Below are 19,979 nucleotides of genomic sequence, written 5' to 3' on the forward strand. Positions count from 1 at the left end.
CCTTGGGTAGGGTGCTCTTTCCAAGAGCCGGTGCAGACTCGATGGGCCGAATGGCCTCCTTCTGCACTGTCAATTCTATGAAGACAATAAGGCCAATTGTCTTTTTTTCCGTGCCGAGGCATAAAGCATAAAGATCTTACTTGTAGTGCAATCCGCTGCAATGACCTGAACCCACCTGTATTTCCTGGTTTAGGTCACATGTATAGGTCAGATATGTGGCTGACAGGTCAGCTGGTACCACCCCGCTACATTCCATCTGCAGCTTAGTGAGAGTGGTCGATATAAAGATTCCAGTTCCATTTATCAACTTACCACCCTCTGTCTGGCAAACTGGATCAGGTAACAGAGGGTTGCAAACATGCAGCTGTAATATCCTCAGCCACTTCCAGTCCATTTTGAATGGTAGCTCAGATAGAATGGCAAATTTTCATTATAGATTTAAAGATTCTACCAACTACAATTACAAAAGGAAAGAAAGCCTTGGATTTATATTGAACCATTCGCGACCTCATGGCTTTACAGCCAACGAAGGAAACCATGTAATGTTGACCAAATGCTGGTTGAGGAGTAAACTGGCCAGGCCATTAAGTAAGGAATGCAGCTCGTTTAATAAACGTGAGTAACAATGTATTTCTTACCTGTGCCACTTACGAATGAACCTTCTCCTGATGCATCAGGTATGAACACCATGGATGTTTTTCACTCTGCTTCACCTTATTTCCTGCAACGCCATAAGTGAATATGTGGTTCACGTTTAGCTGCTTATTCATATAGCTGGCTAGATGTATCTGTTTGTGACGATGGTATCTTTCATCAGGAGTTTTCTTTTCTTCCCTGTGTTCACTATTTAAACATTGAACTCCATGTGTGCGCCCATATTTTGTTAGTACTCTGATATATTTGACTTTTCCTTTTCAACATAATTTTTCTTCCTTTGATTGTTCTTTTGGGAGAAATTCCAATATGTTTCAAGTTGGGCAAATACAACTTAAAAAAAAAAAATCTTCCAATTTCATTCTCGTGTTGTTCCCGCCTCATGAAAAATATGAACATTTGCAATTTACCTCCTTGTGCTATCTACAGGATTACTTTTCCCAATAATACTTACTCCAGTTTATTTGAAAATGACTGCACATTTTTCTTGATTATTTTTCTTCACAACTATTTTCTTCAAAATGATGCTCTTCTAGTTGGTCTGTTTTGCAGTATCTTCTCCACATTCTGAATATAATCATTTTTTTCTGAGTATATTTTATATTCGGTATATATATTTTTTCCTGGAATTCTTGGAATCACATAGCTCCCTTTCTTTGGAAATGCAGGATGAATTTGGATCCCAATATTTGTTGGGAACCAGTCCAGCCAACCCTTGAAGCTATACCTTCAAGTGCTGATTTTTGTAAACATTATCAACAAATTTACATTAATCTCCAACATTTAAAAGTTGCTTTAACATATTTGCTTTTTTGTGCCATCTTGGAACCTAACCTCTTGCTTCAGAAGCAATACTGTTAACATAGCAATTACCTGTCTAGTTATTTTTTCAAAGTTTACAGGGCAACTGTCTTACACATGAGCGCACACCATCCATGTCTCTGAAGTGATATCTGCACGGTTTTACTTAAGAATGTTGCAAGTTCAGTAAGTTCACTTCACTGGTTTGGCAGAAGTATTTCTGCCAAGGTTTGGCAACCTCTGCAGCTGCAACATGTTCCTGATGCAGCAGAGCATATGAAGTAAAAAATGAATCTTGAGTGGAAGTCATGCTCCCATATAGAAGCAGTTTTCTCAGCCTCCTGCACAGCAGGGAAGTTTAGGGTCATCCTTTCATCCACTAAATATCAAAACTATTTTTTCAGCCTTGCTATGCACTCTCCTGTGTCTCTTTCCTCTGATGGAAATTAATTTTCTAAATTCGATAATTTTTCATAGTTGACCAAACGTTGCAAATGCTTACTTTTGGTCCATTTACATTGTCCATTTCTTTGAATGGTTTTGTTACATTTTTACAGAACTTGTCTTTCAAATCAAGGACATGGTTCTCCAGGCTTTTCTTTGACTTCTGAATTACTTCTGGCACGACGCGCTTTGAACGCTGAACATTCTTTATGGATTTTCGATTCTCCTCAAAGTGAATTGTGAGGTGTTCTTTCAAATACTTATTGTCTTGGTGTAGTGTTGGTCTTTCTTGGGACAACACTGTAATTTGATAATTTATTACAGTATCTAGTTTTCTTTCCTTCATTGTGGCCTGCGAAGAACAACTTCAAGATTAATTACATTGAATAAAAAACAATTGTAAAAATCTTTATAGAGCCTTACTGTGGCATTACCTTGCTGTCATTTCTTGAGGCAAAATAATTTTGCAAACGTCTTGTCAAAAAGTAGTTACTCTCATAGCAAAGATAAAATAGTGCAAGTAGTTTTGTGTACAGATTTTAAAAATAAATTAAATACTGCCAAAGAATGGTAAGTGAACCTCAGTCAATACTGGAATCTAAAGGGAAAATTAGGTGTAAGCTTAGATTTACTCAATGGAAAGAACACGTATGTTTACTTTCACCAACTTTATACCTACATTATTTATAAAACATCCATAGTTAGAAAGCACCTGTGTCCAACCCTGGACAACATCAATGAAGAGAAATTGAAGCCAAGAACACCAACAATTTGTATGTATTTTGCACTTTTAATGCTATAAAAGGTCACTGACACAAGCTGTTTTTCTCTCCAGGGCTGCTGAGCATTTCCAACATTTTCTGCCTCCATTTCAGACTTCCAGCTTCCACAGTGTTTTATTTTTGTTGTAGAATGTGAGATAGTGCTGAGGAGTGAATTGGGATGGTCATGCCCGGAGATAACAAAGGCATGGATCGGGATTCTGGCAGAAGATGAGCTGGGGCAGGGGCAGTGTTGGGCGATGCCACAGAGGTCAAAAGAGGCGGCGTTATCATTGGCGCTGATAATGTGGTTAGAAGCATATCTCAGGGTCAAATGTGACATCGAGGGTGTGAACAGTTAGATTCAACTTCAGGCCGCTTCAAGAAAGGACACTGACAGTGGCCAGGGGATGGATCTCCAGTGCAGACCGAAGACAGATATTTTAGTTTATCCAATATTTAATTGGAAACAAATTCTGCTCATTTAGTACTCCACAACGGTTAACAGTATGATAAGTTAGAGAGAGCGAAGGAGTCTTAAGTGATGGCGAGAAAGAGCTGAGGTGCCAATGGTGTACATATGAAAACTGATGCTGTGTTTTTGGTATCGTGTCACTGAGGGGAATCATGTAAATCAGAATTAGGAGGGGCAAGGGTAATCCTCAGGAGACACCAAAGGTGGTGGTCTTGGAACAGGACGGGAAGCTAACGCAGGCAAACTCTTTATTTGTAAGCAAATCTGGTTCAAGTTAGGTCACATGCTAGCTTTCAAAATTGTAAAAGAAAAATTGACTGGACAAAATTATAGGTAAAAAGATGATTCCAGGTCAACCCAGAAGCAGATTAGTCTACCATGTTCCATTGAACATGTTCTACAGGGTCATCTGTGGTTAATATCTCTGGAGTATGCCTGTGATATTATCATTTGATTTATAACTAACACCATGTAGCGCACAAAGACTCCGTGAGACGAATAGAGTGAAGTCGATGAGGCTTTATTAAGCGTGTCTGTTCCCCCGCAGCTCGATAGTAAACTGGCCTGCGGGGGAAGACTCCGGCTTCTTATTCTCCGCCTTCAGGGCGGAGCGTGAGGTCAACGGCCAACCAGGACCCGGGATCTGTCAGCCAATGACATTAGGGCTTCCAGTCCCACATGACCCCCAATACATACTACCACATTCACCCCTTGTCAAAAATGAACCCGGCGGGGTGATGCTTCGTATGGTGGTAAGGGTTTACAGGGCTGGTCCTGGGAGGACAAAACATTCACGTGGCAATACAGTATTGGACAATTTCGTCCTGTTGCAACTATATACAGAGGGTATAGGAAGAAAAGCAAAATGTTCTTGTGAACAGTCCATATTTGTTTTACATCGACGCCACGAGTCGGTCGGGCGGTCTGGTCGTCCGTGTCGATCGCCTCGGCCCCGGCGGTGGTGCTTGTACCAGTGTTGTCGCCTCCAGGAGCCGTACGGTTTCAGCTCGGGCTTGATTCTTGGTCGGTGCTGAGGGGAGGGGGACCGATCCTCCTGGGAAGGGGGCGGTCGCGGGGTGCGGCGGTGGTAGGAAGGGGGGGGTTGGGGTGATGGTGTCGGGGGGGTGTGCGTGTTGCCGGCGGGCGCCAGATCCCGTAGGGAGACCGTGTCCTGTCGGCCGTCGGGGTACTCCACGTAGGCGTACTGGGGGTTCGCGTGGAGGAGGTGAACCCTTTCGACCAACGGGTCCGCCTTATGTGCCCGCACATGCTTTCGGAGCAGGATGGGTCCTGGGGCCGCCAGCCAGGTCGGCAGCGACGTTCCAGAGGAGGACCTCCTAGGGAAGACAAGGAGACGCTCATGAGGCGTTTGATTAGTGCTCGTACATAATAACGACCGGGTGGAATGGAGAGCGTCCGGGAGGACCTCCTGCCACCGTGAAACTGGGAGGTCCCTGGACCGTAGGGCCAGTAGGATGGCCTTCCAGACCGTGCCGTTCTCCCTTTCTACTTGCCCGTTCCCCCGGGGGTTGTAGCTGGTCGTCCTGCTTGAGGCTATGCCCTTGCTGAGCAGGAACTGGCGCAGCTCGTCACTCATGAAAGAGGACCCCCTGTCGCTGTGGACGTATGCGGGGTAACCGAACAGTGTGAAGATGCTGTTCAGGGCTTTAATGACTGTGGCCGCGGTCATGTCAGAACAGGGAATGGCAAAAGGGAAGCGGGAGTATTCGTCCACTACATTAATGAAATATGCGTTGCGGTCGGTGGAGGGGAGGGGCCCTTTGAAATCGAGAGTGAGGCGTTCAAAGGGGCGGGAAGCCTTAATCAGGTGCGCTCCATCTGGCCTGAAAAAATGCGGCTTGCATTCCGCGCAGATGTGGCAGTTCCTTGTGACTGTACGGACCTCCTCTAAAGAGTATGGGAGATTGCGGGACTTGATGAAGTGGTAAAACCGAGTGACCCCCGGGTGGCAGAGGTCCTCGTGGAGGGTTTGGAGGCGGTTAATTTGTGTGTTGGCACATGTGCCGCGGGATAGGGCATCGGACGGCTCGTTCAGCTTTCCGGGACGATACAAAATCTCATAGTTGAAGGTGGAGAGCTCGATCCTCCACCTTAAGATTTTGTCGTTTTTTATTTTGCCCCGCTGTGCACTATCGAGCATGAAGGCTACCGACTGTTGGTCAGTGAGGAGAGTGAATCTCCTGCCGGCCAGGTAATGCCTCCAATATCGCACAGCTTCCACTATGGCTTGGGCTTCCTTTTCTACTGAAGAGTGGCGGATTTCTGAGGCGTGGAGGGTCCGGGAGAAAAAGGCCACGGGTCTGCCCGCTTGGTTAAGGGTGGCCGCTAGAGCTACGTCGGAAGCGTCGCTCTCGACCTGGAAGGGGAGGGACTCGTCGATGGCGCGCATCGTGGCCTTTGCGATATCCGCTTTGATGCGGCTGAAGGCCTGGCAAGCCTCTGTCGACAGAGGGAAGGTCGTGGTCTGTATTAGGGGGCGGGCCTTGTCTGCGTACTGGGGGACCCACTGGGCGTAGTACGAAAAGAAGCCCAAGCAGCGTTTCAGGGATTTTGGGCAGTGCGGGAGGGGAAATTCCATGAGTGCGCGCATACGTTCGGGGTTGGGGCCTATTATCCCATTGCGCACTACGTAGCCCAGAATGGCTAGCCGGTCGGTGCTAAAAACGCACTTGTCCTCGTTGTATGTGAGGTTCAAGGCTTTGGCGGTCTGGAGGAATTTTTGGAGGTTGGCGTCGTGGTCCTGCTGATCGTGGCCGCAGATGGTTACATTGTCGAGATACGGGAACATGGCCCGCAACCCATGTTGGTCAACCATTCGGTCCATCTCCCGTTGGAAGACCGAGACCCCGTTTGTGACGCCAAAAGGGACCCGTAGGAAATGGTATAATCGCCCGTCTGCCTCGAAGGCTGTGTACTTGCGGTCACTTGGGCGGATGGGGAGCTGATGGTAGGCGGACTTGAGGTCCACGGTGGAGAAGACTATATATTGGGCAATCCGATTGACCATGTCAGATATCCGGGGGAGAGGGTACGCGTCTAGTTGTGTGTACCTGTTGATGGTCTGGCTATAGTCAATGACCATCCTTTGTTTCTCCCCTGTCTTCACTACTACCACCTGCGCTCTCCAGGGACTATTGCTGGCCTGGATTATGCCCTCCTTTAGTAGCCGCTGGACTTCGGACCGAATGAAGGTCCGGTCCTGGGCGCTGTACCGTCTGCTCCTAGTGGCGACGGGTTTGCAATCCGGGGTGAGGTTCGCAAACAAGGACGGGGGTTGCACCTTGAGGGTAGCGAGGCCGCAGATAGTGAGTGGGGGTATGGGGCCGCCGAATTTAAACGTAAGGCTCTGTAGATTGCATTGGAAATCTAATCCCAGCAAGGTGGGGGCACAGAGTTGGGGAAGGACGTTTAGTTTGTAGTTTTTGAACTCCCTCCCCTGCACCGTTAGGGTAACTATGCAGAATCCCTGGATCTGTACGGAGTGGGATCCTGCAGCTAGGCAAATCTTTTGTGCGCTGGGATAGGTGCTTAAGGAACAGCGTCTTACCGTGTCGGGGTTGTGGTGTTGGGTGCTCTGGTGCACAGATGAGCCAACACAGTTGTATGTGGTACAACTCTATTTTATTATAACTCTTATAATACAGTTCGTTCTGGATACTCTGCACGTGCTGTCTCCCTGAGTGTGTTTGGTAACCAATGTGTCCTGGTTCTCCTCTGCAGCTAATACTGACCACCGGGGGTCGTGTCTGTGCTTTTATATCTTTCTGTCATTGGTTGTGGTGTTGTGTGTTCTGATTTGTCTGTTGGTGTGTCTATCATGATGTGTGTGTTTGAATATCATGACAGGGGTGTATAAAGCTTTCCGTGCTCCCGGAGTCGACGAGGCATGGCGTCTCGTGGCCGTTTATTAGTACCGTTGTCGTCGTCGTCTGGAGTGTCCGGGGCCGAGCTTGATCGAGCGTAATCAAAGCGAGCCGTGGTTGTAGTAGTGGAGTGGGGCCCGTTGTTGCCGTCCAAGATGGCGTCGGGGATGAACAAAATGGCCGCCCCCATACATCGCACATGGCTGGGGGGTCACAAGATGGCGGCGGGGGTGGACAAAATGGCCGCCCCCACGCGTCGTACAGGTCTGGGGCGGTCCAAGATGGCGGTGCCCCTCCTCCCCTTGTGGTGGTCGGGACCCAAAATGGCGGCGTCTGCGGGTCTCACATCGGCGCCCCTCCTCCCCTCGTGGTGGCCGGGACCCAAAATGGCGGCGTCTGCGGGTCGCACATGGTGTGCTGGGGGAGCTGGGGAGCGCTAGGACCACGATCGCTAGGACCGCGAGCGCTAGGACCGCGCGGAGCTCCCTCACCGGGGACAGCGGTGGTCGGGGCCCAAGTCGGCGGCGCCGGCGGGTCAGGCGTGGGGCCGCGAGTGCTGGGGCCGCGCGGAGCTCCCTCACCGGGGACAGCGGTGGTCGGGGCCCAAGTAGGTGGCGCCGGCGGGTCAGGCGTGGGGCGCGCGGTGGGGGTTAGGGTGGCGTTAGGGACGCGGAAAACTCCCTCCTCTCCGTGGAGAGTGTTGGCCGGGACCCAAAGCGGTAGCGCCGGCGGCGGGTCATACATGGGCTGCGGGAAGGGGAGTTGGGGGGCGTAGGCGGCGTGCAGGGCTCCCAGTTCTCCCGGGACCGCGGTGGTCGGGACCCAGAGCGGCTGCGCCTGCGGGTCGCACATGGCGTGCTGGGGGGGTTGGGGCGCGTAGACTGCTTGCAGGGCTCCCTGTTCTCCCGGGACAGCGGCGACCTCGCGGGACCGGCACACAACCGCATAATGGCCCTTTTTCCCGCAGCTTTTGCAGATTGCTGCGCGGGCCGTGCAGCGCTGCCGGGGGTGTTTCGTCTGGCCGCAGAAATAACAGCGGGCGCCCCCGGTGCGACTCGGCGTTTGGACCGCACAAGCATGTAGGGGGGTAGGGGGTTTGCCGCGACGGGTACGTACGGGGCCCAATGGGTTGCCGCGCGGTCGGGGTCGTAGGCGTGGGTATTACGCGCGGCCACGTCTAGGGAGGCTGCTAGGGCCCGTGCCTCTGTGAGTCCTAGCGACTCTTTTTCTAGAAGTCTTTGGCGGATTTGGGAGGATTGCATACCTGCCACAAAAGCGTCGCGCATTAACATGTCCGTGTGTTCGTTTGCGTTTACCGACGGGCAGCTGCAGGCTCGTCCCAAAATCAGCAGCGCGGTGTTGAACTCGTCCATCGATTCTCCGGGAGCTTGCCGTCTCGTCGCGAGCTGCTAGCGAGCGTAGATTTGGTTAACTGGGCGAACGTAGAGACTTTTCAGTGATGCGAAGGCCATCTGGAAATCGTCCGAGTCTTCGATGAGCGAGAAAATCTCCGTGCTCACTCTCGAGTGCAGGACCTGCAGTTTTTGGTCTTCTGAGACTCGGCCGGTGGTCGTTCTGAGGTAGGCCTCGAACCAAGTCTGCCAGTGCTTGAAGGCTGCTGCCGCGTTCACTGCGTGGGGGCTGATCCTCAGGCATTCCGGAATGATCCTGAGCTCCATAGTCCTTTTTAGGCACGCTTAATAAACTGTAGCGCACAAAGACTCCGTGAGGCGAATAGAGTGAAGTCGATGAGGCTTTATTAAGCGTGTCTGTTCCCCCGCAGCTCGATAGTAAACTGGCCTGCGGGGGAAGACTCCGGCTTCTTATACTCCGCCTTCAGGGCGGAGCTTGAGGTCAACGGCCAACCAGGACTCGGGATCTGTCAGCCAATGACATTAGGGCTTCCAGTCCCACATGACCCCCAATACATACTACCACACACCAATCGTTTATTCAGTATCTTTCATGATCTCAGGGCCCCAAAGCCCTGCACAGCTAATGGAGCACTCTTGATGTGCAGTCACTCTTGATGTTGTAATTTAGGAGCAAATACTTCAACAGTGAAGCCGTTCAGCTAAGGAATTCTCAAAAACTCCAAAAGGGGCTGGATTCTCCTACCCCCCACCGGGTCAGAGAATCCCTGGAGGGACAGCGCGAATCCCGCCCCGCCACCCCGACCTTGGCTGCTGTATTCTCCGGCGCTGGTTTACGGGCGGGGGCAAGGTTCACACCACGCCGGTCGGGGGCAATTCTCCCCCCGGCAATTCTCCGGGCCCCAATGGGCCAATCGGCCGTCGGTTTCTGGCCAGTCCCGCCGGCGTGGATTAGACATCGTCCCACACGGCGGGACCTGGCAGGAAAGTTGGCTGGGGCTGTCCTTGGGGGGGCATGGGGGGATTCGACCCCGGTGGGTGGGGCCCACGGTGGCCTGGCCCACGATCGGGGCCCACCGATCTGCAGGCAGGCCTGTGCTGTGGGGGCACTTCTTCCTTCCGCGCCGCCCCCTGTAGGGCTCCGCCATGGCTGACGCAGAGAAGACACCCCCCAGAGCATGCGCCAGAATATGCTGGCGGTTCCACGCATGCACGGGATCACGCTGGCCCTCTGGCGCATGCGAGGACTCGCGCAGTCCCTTCGGCGCTGGCTGGTGTGGCGCCAAGCCCTCCAGCATCCACCTAGCCCCCGGATGTGCGGAGAATTCTGCTACTTCCTGTCAGCCCGACGCCAGAGTGGTTCGTGCCATTTCTGACGCTGGCATCGGTCCATCGCGCTGATTGTGGAGAATCCCGCTGTACGTGTTTAAAATAAATCAGAGAATACAAGGCACTCTATTTTGAAAGAATAGCCTTTTATTGTTTGAATTCCAATCATACTAATTTGTTATTTGTTGGTTACTATGAAAATTACATATATTTAGACACAAATGTTTGTAATGGAGGCAGGGCACCTTAGCCAAAATGATGCTGGAGCCTCAATTCTGGAGGTTCAGCCAACACCCATCATTTTCACCAGGAGAATAGGGGAACTGGGGCGGGTTGTAGATTGCACATGCATGGTTCATGGAGAAAAAGTGCAGCTGCCATCAAACAGACAAATGTTCGTATGTGGCACGTCCAAAACAAGGCACGTGGGATTTAGACATTTGAGGAAAGGATCGAAAGATACCGGAGTTAATTGGAGAGGTAGGGTATCCTTTTGGAGAGATCTAGGTATACCTTTGGAGAGATAAGGTAAATTTTGGGAGAGGTCTGGTACACTTTTGGATTGTTACAGGTAGTCGAGAATGTGCGTACAAAGTGGATATGGTGGAACTGTCAAGCTGTCATTCATTTAAAACCCTAAGTACTTTAAATAAAAGAAAGTCTGCTGCAGCTGCCTGCAATTTCATGTCTATCAACATGAGCACGAGGGTTGATATTATAGGATTGATGTTGATGAATGAATACACAACCATTCATTATCACAGTGGGGGGTAGGAGGATTGCTAGGTAAGATTGACGGACAGCTCCAAGTAGTCATAAGGTTTTTGATGTGGGGCTAAGAATACAAATGATTACGTATTTTAAGGAAATATTTGGCTTGTACTTGAAAAAATTTAAATGTATTGAATTGTTTTTTTTTGATTGAGAGTTTTTTAAAAAGCAGTGTAGTCTTCAATGGACACTTAGACCATTATTTTATTTAATCTCACCATGGCTCCTGAGGTATGCCCAGAGCAGATACTGGATGAGTTGGCATGGAGGTTGTTAGAGCAAAGGGTGGTGGATGGGGGCATCGGGTGGCATGAGTTAGCACAAAGTTGGCATTGGGGCTGTAAAGGGCCATGGTGGTGGGTAGAAAGGCATAGGCCAACATAGAGGGTATGTGAGTGTGTAGGAGCCATGAATTGGCATGGATGAGGCATGGGGAATGTGTAGCGGATAAGAAGGCATGTGGAGTGAGTAGAGGGCTGTTTTTTTTTGTTTCTTGTTTTTATTGTAACTGGGATGAAGTCCTTTTAATCAGCCAGCCTTGTCAGCCGACAGCCTTTGTTGTTGGGGATTCCTGTTAGCACCTGTTTGCCTGGAATGAAAATCCCAAGATCCAGGGAACCAAGTTGGGTTTGTGGGGTCAGGAACTTTCCCAACTCTGCTGGGAGTGAAAATTCAGCATTTAGGATTAGGATTGGATCTCTGCAGCAATGGTTTGGGATTTTATACTTTCTAATCATTAGTGATTTAGAAAAGTGCTGGGGCTGTAATTTGGAAAATTTACTGGTCACTGATTTGCAAGGAAATACACAGTAAACAAAGACAATAAAGATAAATTATTGCTATTAATTCAACGTGACCTTGTATACATAAGGATATAAGAAATAGGAGAAGTATAAGGCCCACTGAGCCTGCTCTTTCATTCAACAGTATCATGGCTAATCTTGAGCTTCAACTCCTATCCCTAAATGTATTCAATGAAGGAGCATCCACAACCCTCTGGACCTTCATGGCTGTGAGCCCTGAGGTTTAAAGGGGTGTGGCAGCAGGTGTGCAGGGATCGCTTCCTGTATCCTCCTTGCTAGGCTTGTGGCAATATCACTGCTGAGGGATTACCCTCTTGGACTGGCAGCTGCAAAGTAAGTGCGACAGCTGAATCCACAGGATCAGCACAGGGGATAACAGTGAGATCTCGGAGTGGGGTTCCGTGAGATGTCAGGTTGCATGGGGCTTCTGACATGATGTGGTTTCCAGACTCATGAGGGCTGGAGGCCCTCACACAGGGGGCACGATGAGTGCAGTCAGAATGAACGCCGATCATGCTGCACAATGAAGCCAGAGGGCATGAAATGTCTGGAGGTTTAAGACCACTAGTTATGGTGGCCAGGCTGTCAGTGAGTAGTGTATGGGTGGTTGACTGTTCAAGTTGGAAGGCTTGTTTAATCTGCAGCACATGAGAGCTGTGGACTGAGGTTGAAGTTCACTGCAAATTGCAGACTTCCCATTCATCAGGTGTGCCTCACCTGCCAAAAGGCAAGTCAGTTGCCTAATCAGGTCCCTGACCCTTCCTTGACGAGTCAGTTGCACCATTTTGGCCAGCATTACAATGCACGAGTGTGCCACTGATTAGCACCCAGCTGTTAACACTTTGGAAGCCTATCCCCCAAATATTGAACTCCAGGTCTAATATTCACGTCTCCGTTACAGAGCGCTGGCACAGGTGTGCCCCAAATGCAAGGCATTATGGGTAAAGTCGCTCATCAGTCACCCCATTTTTAGGAGATGACGGCTGGCAGTATCTCATTCTCCCATGAGTCCATTGAGTACACTCCTCACCCTTGAGGGAGTCACGTGGTCTGCTGATGCTCCCAATAGTCAAAAGCGTTGCATTTGGGTGAAGCTGAGAGGGGCTATTGTATGACAGGGGAGGGAGTTAGGCTCATTGGAAAAGTGCCAACGAAGGGGTTGGGTGGCTAGAACTTTGGCCATCCAAGTATTGAAGGTATGAGAAATAAAGCGGGGATGTAGTCTGAGCTTTGGGAACAGACCAAGGTTGAGAACTGGTCTTTCCAAATCTGTACAGACTTGTGATCCTAAGGATATTCGGGCATTTTGCCAGGGGTTAAATATGTAAGTAACATGAGTAATATCAGTCAACTGGAGTTTGGAATCAGAGGGGAAAATTTACTGTATTTACCTCAAATGGAATTTTTCCCCAAAATGGCACACGGGCAGGATTCTCCGGCCTCCCAGCCGGATGTTTCTCAGTGGTAGGAGGTGACATGCCATTTGCTGGCAGCGGGATTCTCTGGTCCTACTGGTGTCAACGTGAATTTCCATTGAAGCGATCCCACGCTAGGGGGAAGCCTAGAGTGGTGATGTGCTGCCGATGGGATCAGAGAATCCCATCCGAGTGAATGGCTGGAAAACTTTGGCCAAAATGTCAAGTTCTGACTGAAAATCGCTGGTGTTTCTCTCCAGAAACAGTCAGGTTTTCTGAACAGATCCTCTTACACTCTGTCAACATTAAAATCTGTTGGGCGATTGTGGTTCCCACCGTCACTCTGGTGAGCCAGGGCCTGAGAGAGTCAGCAAGCCCAGCTCCACAGAGATCGGGACGCCATCTTTAAAGGGCGCCCCGGTCTATGAAAAAAATGAATTCCCTTCCACCCCCCCACCCCCACCTCATGGCCATGGGAGAACCCCAACAAGCTGCAAAGCGACCCTTCCCCCCAACCACGGATGAATGTGGGGTGACTCCCCCCTCCCCCCCCTCCACCCCCACACACCCCTCCCCGCACATTTGCCAGCGGGCACTCCTCTGCCTCCACACCACACATAAGGGGGAGCATCCCCCTCCTCCCGCAATGAAGAAGGGTAAACCCCTAGTGCCCCCTTTCTGGGCGTGAACCTGATCACTTCACTGGCGGGGAAGATCTCAAACTAAGATCTCACAGGCGTAAATCCTGTTAAGGCTCTCTCGTGAGATTTAGCAGCCATAACGGGATTTGCGTCCACGCCAAACGGACCCTAAAAATTGTGCCCTTTGTCCTTTTGTCTTCATTGGGAGTTAGCATTACCAGTGATTATTGCATGATGTGACACCATTTAATAGATAGCATGCACATTCGTAGGCCTGTTCCTATGATAATAATGTAACATATTGGGCAGCATGGTGGCGCAGTGGGTTAGCACTGCTGCCTCACGGTGCCGAGGTCCCATGTTAATTCCGGCTCTGGGTCGCTGTCCATGTGTAGTTTGCACATTCTCCTCATGTATGCGTGTGTTTTGCCCCATCAACCCAAAGATGTGCAGGCTAGGTGGACTGGTCATGCTAAATTGCCCTTTAATTGGAAAAAATTAATTGGGTACTCTAAAATTATTTTTTAAAATAAAATAATGTAACATATTGGCCCATAATTTCCTGTTTCCCCAGTATTGCATTTCGGTGGTTCCCTAATTATGCACTGGGGAATCCCTCTAGGTGGTTCCCACATATCAGTTTACCCAGAAATTGCACAGGAGTGCTAACTCCCTCTTGTCAATTATGTTGGGCTGGGAACCATCTGACAGAATCGATTTAAATCACTAACTTCAGATGGTTCTGTAAATTTTACCCTGACAGTTACTCTGAAAGAGTTGGGGGAAAACAAACACTTCTAACTCCAGAGCAACTATTTAAACAAAGCTAGACCCAGCCTCGCATGGGACACCCCCACACACACAATGCCCCCAAGGGACCCAGCATCCACTAGCCTGAGCACCCCCCAAAGCCTCTCCCCTCTCCCCCTGACCTTACCCTCCAGCCTGACCCGACCCCCTCTGGGCCTGATTTCCTCAACACCCAAAACCCTCCCGATCTGACCCACCACCCCAACCCCCGGCCCAACCTGACCCCCTCCTCCCTGCCCAACCCCCGCCTTCTGGAGCAAGGCCCCCCCAACTCCCTGGGCTGAACCCCCCCCCACCCTCCCCCCGTGTCCATTCCAACCACTCTACCCCCGGCAAGATCCAACAGCCCCCTCCCGATCTGATCACCCCCCACCCACTGGTTCGACCTGAACAGACCTTCACCCCTGTTGTCTGAACCGCTTACCTTCTAAATGTCCCTTTACTATGGTTAGTGCTGTGAAAATGGGGCATTTCTTACCTCTTTGCGCCCCAGTTACTCTACACGATGTGGCCGGGGGCTCGCTTCACTGCTCCTGTCTCACCCAGCCTGAGTGAGTAAGGTTGGGTGGGACAGGGGCTTTGGAATCCTGGCCTGAGTAAGTCCATCAAAAGAGGCAATCCACCGGAGATTTCCGCTCTGAGGAAGTTACAGGCCATTAAAATCAAAGGGAGTCTTCATGCCAAAATATCTTCTAGAAAGAAAGTACTGCTGAATTGACAAACCTAATGCATTTCAAGCCAAAATGACAACCTCTAGACATGTAACAGCAAAATTGACCACGACTCAACACCATATTAGAAGCAAAGCAGCAGATCATGTTCACTTGAATTGAATTTTTAATGCTTTCCACTTTATCAAACAAAAGTAGCACCTTACCTTCCTCGCTGGCTGCCTGGAAGAACTACGACCAAAGAATGAAAGCTAAAGAAAAAAATAAAAACAAAAACAAAAACTGAAAATGAACAGGAAAGGAAATAGGGAAGAACAGACAGAAAACAAGAATTTAAGTGGTGTGAAGTGTGATAGAAGTAAAATAATTGAAACAAAAGCCACCTTCCATTTCAAGCATAGAAGAAAAATCATTTAAAAATTCACCACTTTGGCTTGATTTTAAATTTCTGTAATATTTTCTGAAAAGCACATCATAGACTGTTTATACTAGTCATTGGCAAAGACACATTGAACGGATTTCAACTGGCAAGGCGACATTAAATATAAAATTTGTGTAAAATAAATCATTAAATATGTATTAATACTTCCTACTCTAAATCTGGAATCATTAAAATATAGTTCCTTGTATATAACGTTTTCTGGCAGATATTCTATCCAATTCAATAAAAAGTTAAATATATTATCCACCTTTTGAATAATTTGGTTTTACCTTTTCTTCCAGCTCTTTTATCAGCCTTTTCTGTGCCTCAATCCTTTCTTCTAGTTCTTTGATTCTCTGTAAGATGGAATGATTCACTTAATATACCGCACAATTACGATTTAATATGCTATTTTAGGAGCTAAGTAGGTAAAAAAAAGTAAAACGAGTAATTGATAAAGTTTTGTTTGTCGAGTTGGTATTTTTGTGTGGATCAGTGAACAGATACTGAGTTAATCCCAATGCAAAAGACACCAGCAAAAATAGAAAATTGACACCGTTAGGATTCACTGTTGCCATATTCAGAGGTGAATATGTTCATATGACATTCGTTTGTCTATTAGCTAATCCATAAAAAATATTCAAGGTTAAAACTGGTGTTGAAATAAAGAATGTGGAAATGTTATCCAAATATGTGTTAATTTTCCCTCGAATAATTTCTAGCCTTCAGTGATGTTTCACATCGGAAAGCACATCCTTCCAGTGCTGAGTTGCTGTCTCATTAGCCACTCTGCCCTCATTCTGAAATGCATTTCCATAAATGATTATATTAATAGGTTTCTTAAGTTTTCTAAAAACCTGAATCTAGTGCAGATCAAGGCTAAAATGGCAGTGAAATTTCTTTCTAACCCAATGAACCCATACGATTGTTGCTATCCGTTATCCATGATTGGTGTAGCATTTTTATTTGTTATTGACATGAATAGATTCAAACCTGTTATGAAATTAAAGAGAGGTATTTGAAGGATAGTGAGTTGCTCCAATGTAAAGCTCTATGACTACAAACAAGGGATTTCGGCAGAATACGACAGCTGTGGCAAATCCAGTTTTCATAGCAACCAAACACACTTGAGGTGCAATGCAATTAGTCTCTTTACACATTTTATTAATTTATAGGATTCATAATATAAACCTCACTCAACAATCACCTTTGTTTCTTATCAGCTTTGGTAAGCAAATAAGGGCCGCTAGTAATTAGGGTTAAAACCTACTAAATTACAGACTTGCCTCCTTTACTTTGATACCATGGGCTACAATGATTGATAAAATGATTGAATTAATTACAATGCAAATTTGATGAATCTACAGGGTATTGCTGGAACTGAGACCAGGCTGGATTACTTTGAAGCACCACAGTATACGTTAGTTGGCAAGCATTGAGGGCACATTCAAATTGCACTACTCCATTGAATTTAAAAGAAAAACCAACATATATTTCAAAAGTGGAAAAAAGATTGGGCTGGATGTTATAATTCCCTGCAGGCATGTTTGAAGGGCGGGGGAGGGGAGGGGAGCTTGTAAGATGCATCATGTGGCCTTCTCTCTGCCTTTTCCTTCATCCCCAACTGATCTCCCATTTTATGGTGGGCGGGGCAGCCTTCAGGCAGCCTGCCGCTCTTGGGCATATTGAGGCCCTTAAGTGGCCAATTAAGTGGCAATTGCGGGAATAAAGTGGTATGCTGGTAATGTCATTGAACTAGTAATTCAGAAGCTGAGGCGAATGCTCTGGGGATATGAGATCAAATCCCACCATGGCAGCTGGTGTAATCTGAATTCAGGTCGATAAAATCTGGAATTGAAAGCTAGTCTCAGAAATGGTGACGTGAAGCTATCATTAGTTGTTGTAAAACCCACCTAGTTCACTAACATCCTTTAGCGTAGGAAATCGGCCATTCTTGCCTGTTCTGGCCGACATGTGACTCCAGATCCACAGCAATGCATTTGACTCCAACTGCCCGCCATAATGTCCTAGCAGGCCACCCAGTTCAAGGGCAATTAATTATTTAATGAGGTATGACACTCCCATCCCATGAAAGACGGAAAAACAATTAATAGCCGCATAAGTACCTCATTCCGCCTCTACAGCCATTTTACCTGCATCAGGGGGATGCCCATGTCAATTTGGTAGCCTGGCAGTTTTTTATTGTGTGGCTGTTGTTGGCTAAGGAAGGAGAGATTCTTTAGGTGTCCCCTTTGCGTATTGGAGGCAACCCATCTGCAGTCATACCCCTCTTTAACCCTCACACCTGAAGTATTCGGGTATCTGGCATGACAAGGGTTAATGGGGCACTGGGAAACAGTATTGTCCATAGTGTGATGTATAGAGATATATGACCTGTCAGTTGTGGACTGGACAGAGACCAGTGTAGAATCAAGCATGGAGTTAGCTCATAGCTTAGGCTATGCCCTGTATACATGTACATAGTTATGTGTTACCAATAAACACTTAATGTTCAACCATACACCACTCAGAATCTCTTTGTGACTCCTACTGAACATACAGTGTATAACATGGTGGCAGCTAATGAAAAAAGCCAGAACCTCAGGGAATCTGGAGTAGAAATTCAAAAGCTGGAAAATTGAATGGGGCACATTTTGACGTGACTGAAAGCACCTGAATTGAAGACATAAGGGAAATCACTTGAAAGGTGCTCAATTGCAGAATTGGAAACAGGAAGGCAGAAGAAAAAACTCAACTGTGCAGCTGAGGACTTTGCAAGATCTTGTGAAGGTCCATTGAGAATGCCCACAGAGTGCAGAGTTAAAGGACCCCGCAGAGGTGAGCAAGCCAGGCGTAGCTTAAAAAGCTTCATTGCTATAAAAAAAAATTCAGAGCAGCACATTTCTGAAAGCACCATGGCCAGCCTGAGTTTGGAATCAGCAGCACACCATCAGGCTGAACTCTTTTTTAAAAAATATAGAAGCAGAAAGTTAAAAACCTCAGCCAAAACTAGGAATCGATTGAAAGATGATTGAAAATCCTTTGATATCACAGGGAAGGCCCAGGATAGTTGATAACGCCATTGTCGTGGGTGCCCACCAATAGCACCAACAAGCACGGGAAGGTTCTTTGAAAAAGAATAGTCACTGTGGTGCAATCTTCAAAATCTGCATAGCATTTAAGGCTGTACTCACCTGAACTTCAAGGCAACTTTGGACAACAAATCCAATTGAACTGATCAAAAGGCTGAACCAAACACAAAATTGGAGACTTTGGCAGAAAAGATTCTAAAGATACACGTTAGCTTCAGGATTAGATAAAAAGGACAAACGCTGAATAAATGAAGGCGCTACTTTATTCAGTCAGTCCGATAGCCAATGATATTATTACAAGGCAAAGAATAAAGAGATCCTCATGTAAATTTAAGAAGTTCTAAAATCATTTGATACATTTTTTTTTAAAAAGCACCAAAGTTTAGAGAGCGCGAAATTCAACAAGCACATGGTTAGCACTGTTGCTTCATAGTTCCAGGGACCCGGGTTCGATTCCCAGCTTGGGTCACTGTCTGTGTGGAGTCTGCACGTTCTCCCCGTGTCTGCGTGGGTTTCCTCCGGGGGCTCCGGTTTCCTCCCACAAGTCCCGGAAGACATGCTGTTAGGTGAATTGGACATACTGAATTCTACATCAGTGTACCTGAACAGGCACCGGAATGTGGCGACGAGGGGATTTTCACAGTAACTTCATTGCAGTGTTAATGTAAGCCTACTTGTGACACTAATAAAGATTATTATTATTAAATGTGTCCAACAGTTTAGAGAAATGGTTGACTCTTTTATAAACTAATTGTACAAATTGACAGAAGACTGATTATAATGACCTTAATTCAGAACACTTAAGGGGTAGGTTTGGAGTCAGACTGGCTGGCGATGCCCTTCCGGACAGACTATGGGCAAAGGAAGATCTGATTCCAGAAAAGGCCATCCAGATAGCTAGGCAGTCTAATCCACCAACAGCACTGATCCATTTTATGTGGCATAGGCAAGCCATGGTACAGAGCAAACCCAACCAGCAGGTAGTAAAGCAAAGATGGGGCAGAGAGACTCCAGGCCAAGGAAGGCAATACCCAAACAGATTATAAAAGGTTGGGCGAACATGTCAGCGCTGTGGAGCCAAAGAGCCTCACAAGGTTTAGCACAGTGGGCTAAACAGCTGGCTTGTAATGCAGAACAATGCCAGCAGCGCGGGTTCAATTCCCGTACCGGCCTCCCAGAACAGGAGCCGGCATATGGCGACTAGAGGCTTTTCACAGTTACTTCATTGAAGCCTACTTGTGACAATAAGTGATTATTATTATTATTAAGAGAGCAATGCCCAGCAATCTCAGTGCAGTGTTTCAACTACAACCTCCTGGAACACTTCAGAAAGCAATGCAAAGCTTAGACCCAAATGGGTGGAGGATTCCAAAACAATCCATGAGATAGGTATCATACCAAGAAGAGACCCAACCATACTTATTAGGCGAGGATCCTAGATTCTCTTTTTAAAAATATGTACATCTCAATAAATGCCACCTCACCAACTTCAAAACACGGGGGTCAGTGTTAAAGTCTACTCAGATAGAAAACCATGGCTAAGACATATTTGGCTGCGAATGTTAGGCACAGCACTCCTCAGGCCAGGAGGAATCCGACTTCTGGTGATAAGCATGGTCTCAGAACCACTAAAG

At 47.6% G+C, this 19,979-nt stretch overlaps 1 protein-coding gene across 1 annotated transcript in view; it reads right to left on the reverse strand.

The window, feature by feature from the left end:
• Positions 1-19,979, reverse strand: part of jakmip3 (Janus kinase and microtubule interacting protein 3) — a 569,034-nt gene that overhangs the window by 146,864 nt on the left and 402,191 nt on the right. Inside the window, exons 21-23 of the mRNA XM_072479157.1 lie at positions 15,544-15,609; positions 15,039-15,083; positions 639-2,251 (exon numbers count right to left, since the gene is read on the reverse strand). Coding sequence (XP_072335258.1) covers positions 1,910-2,251; positions 15,039-15,083; positions 15,544-15,609 — 453 coding nt within the window. The 3' untranslated portion in view covers positions 639-1,909. The remainder of the gene's footprint in view (positions 1-638; positions 2,252-15,038; positions 15,084-15,543; positions 15,610-19,979) is intronic.

This window comes from Scyliorhinus torazame, chromosome 16 (genome assembly GCF_047496885.1).
Source record: "Scyliorhinus torazame isolate Kashiwa2021f chromosome 16, sScyTor2.1, whole genome shotgun sequence".
Classification (NCBI taxonomy): Eukaryota; Metazoa; Chordata; class Chondrichthyes; order Carcharhiniformes; family Scyliorhinidae; genus Scyliorhinus; species Scyliorhinus torazame.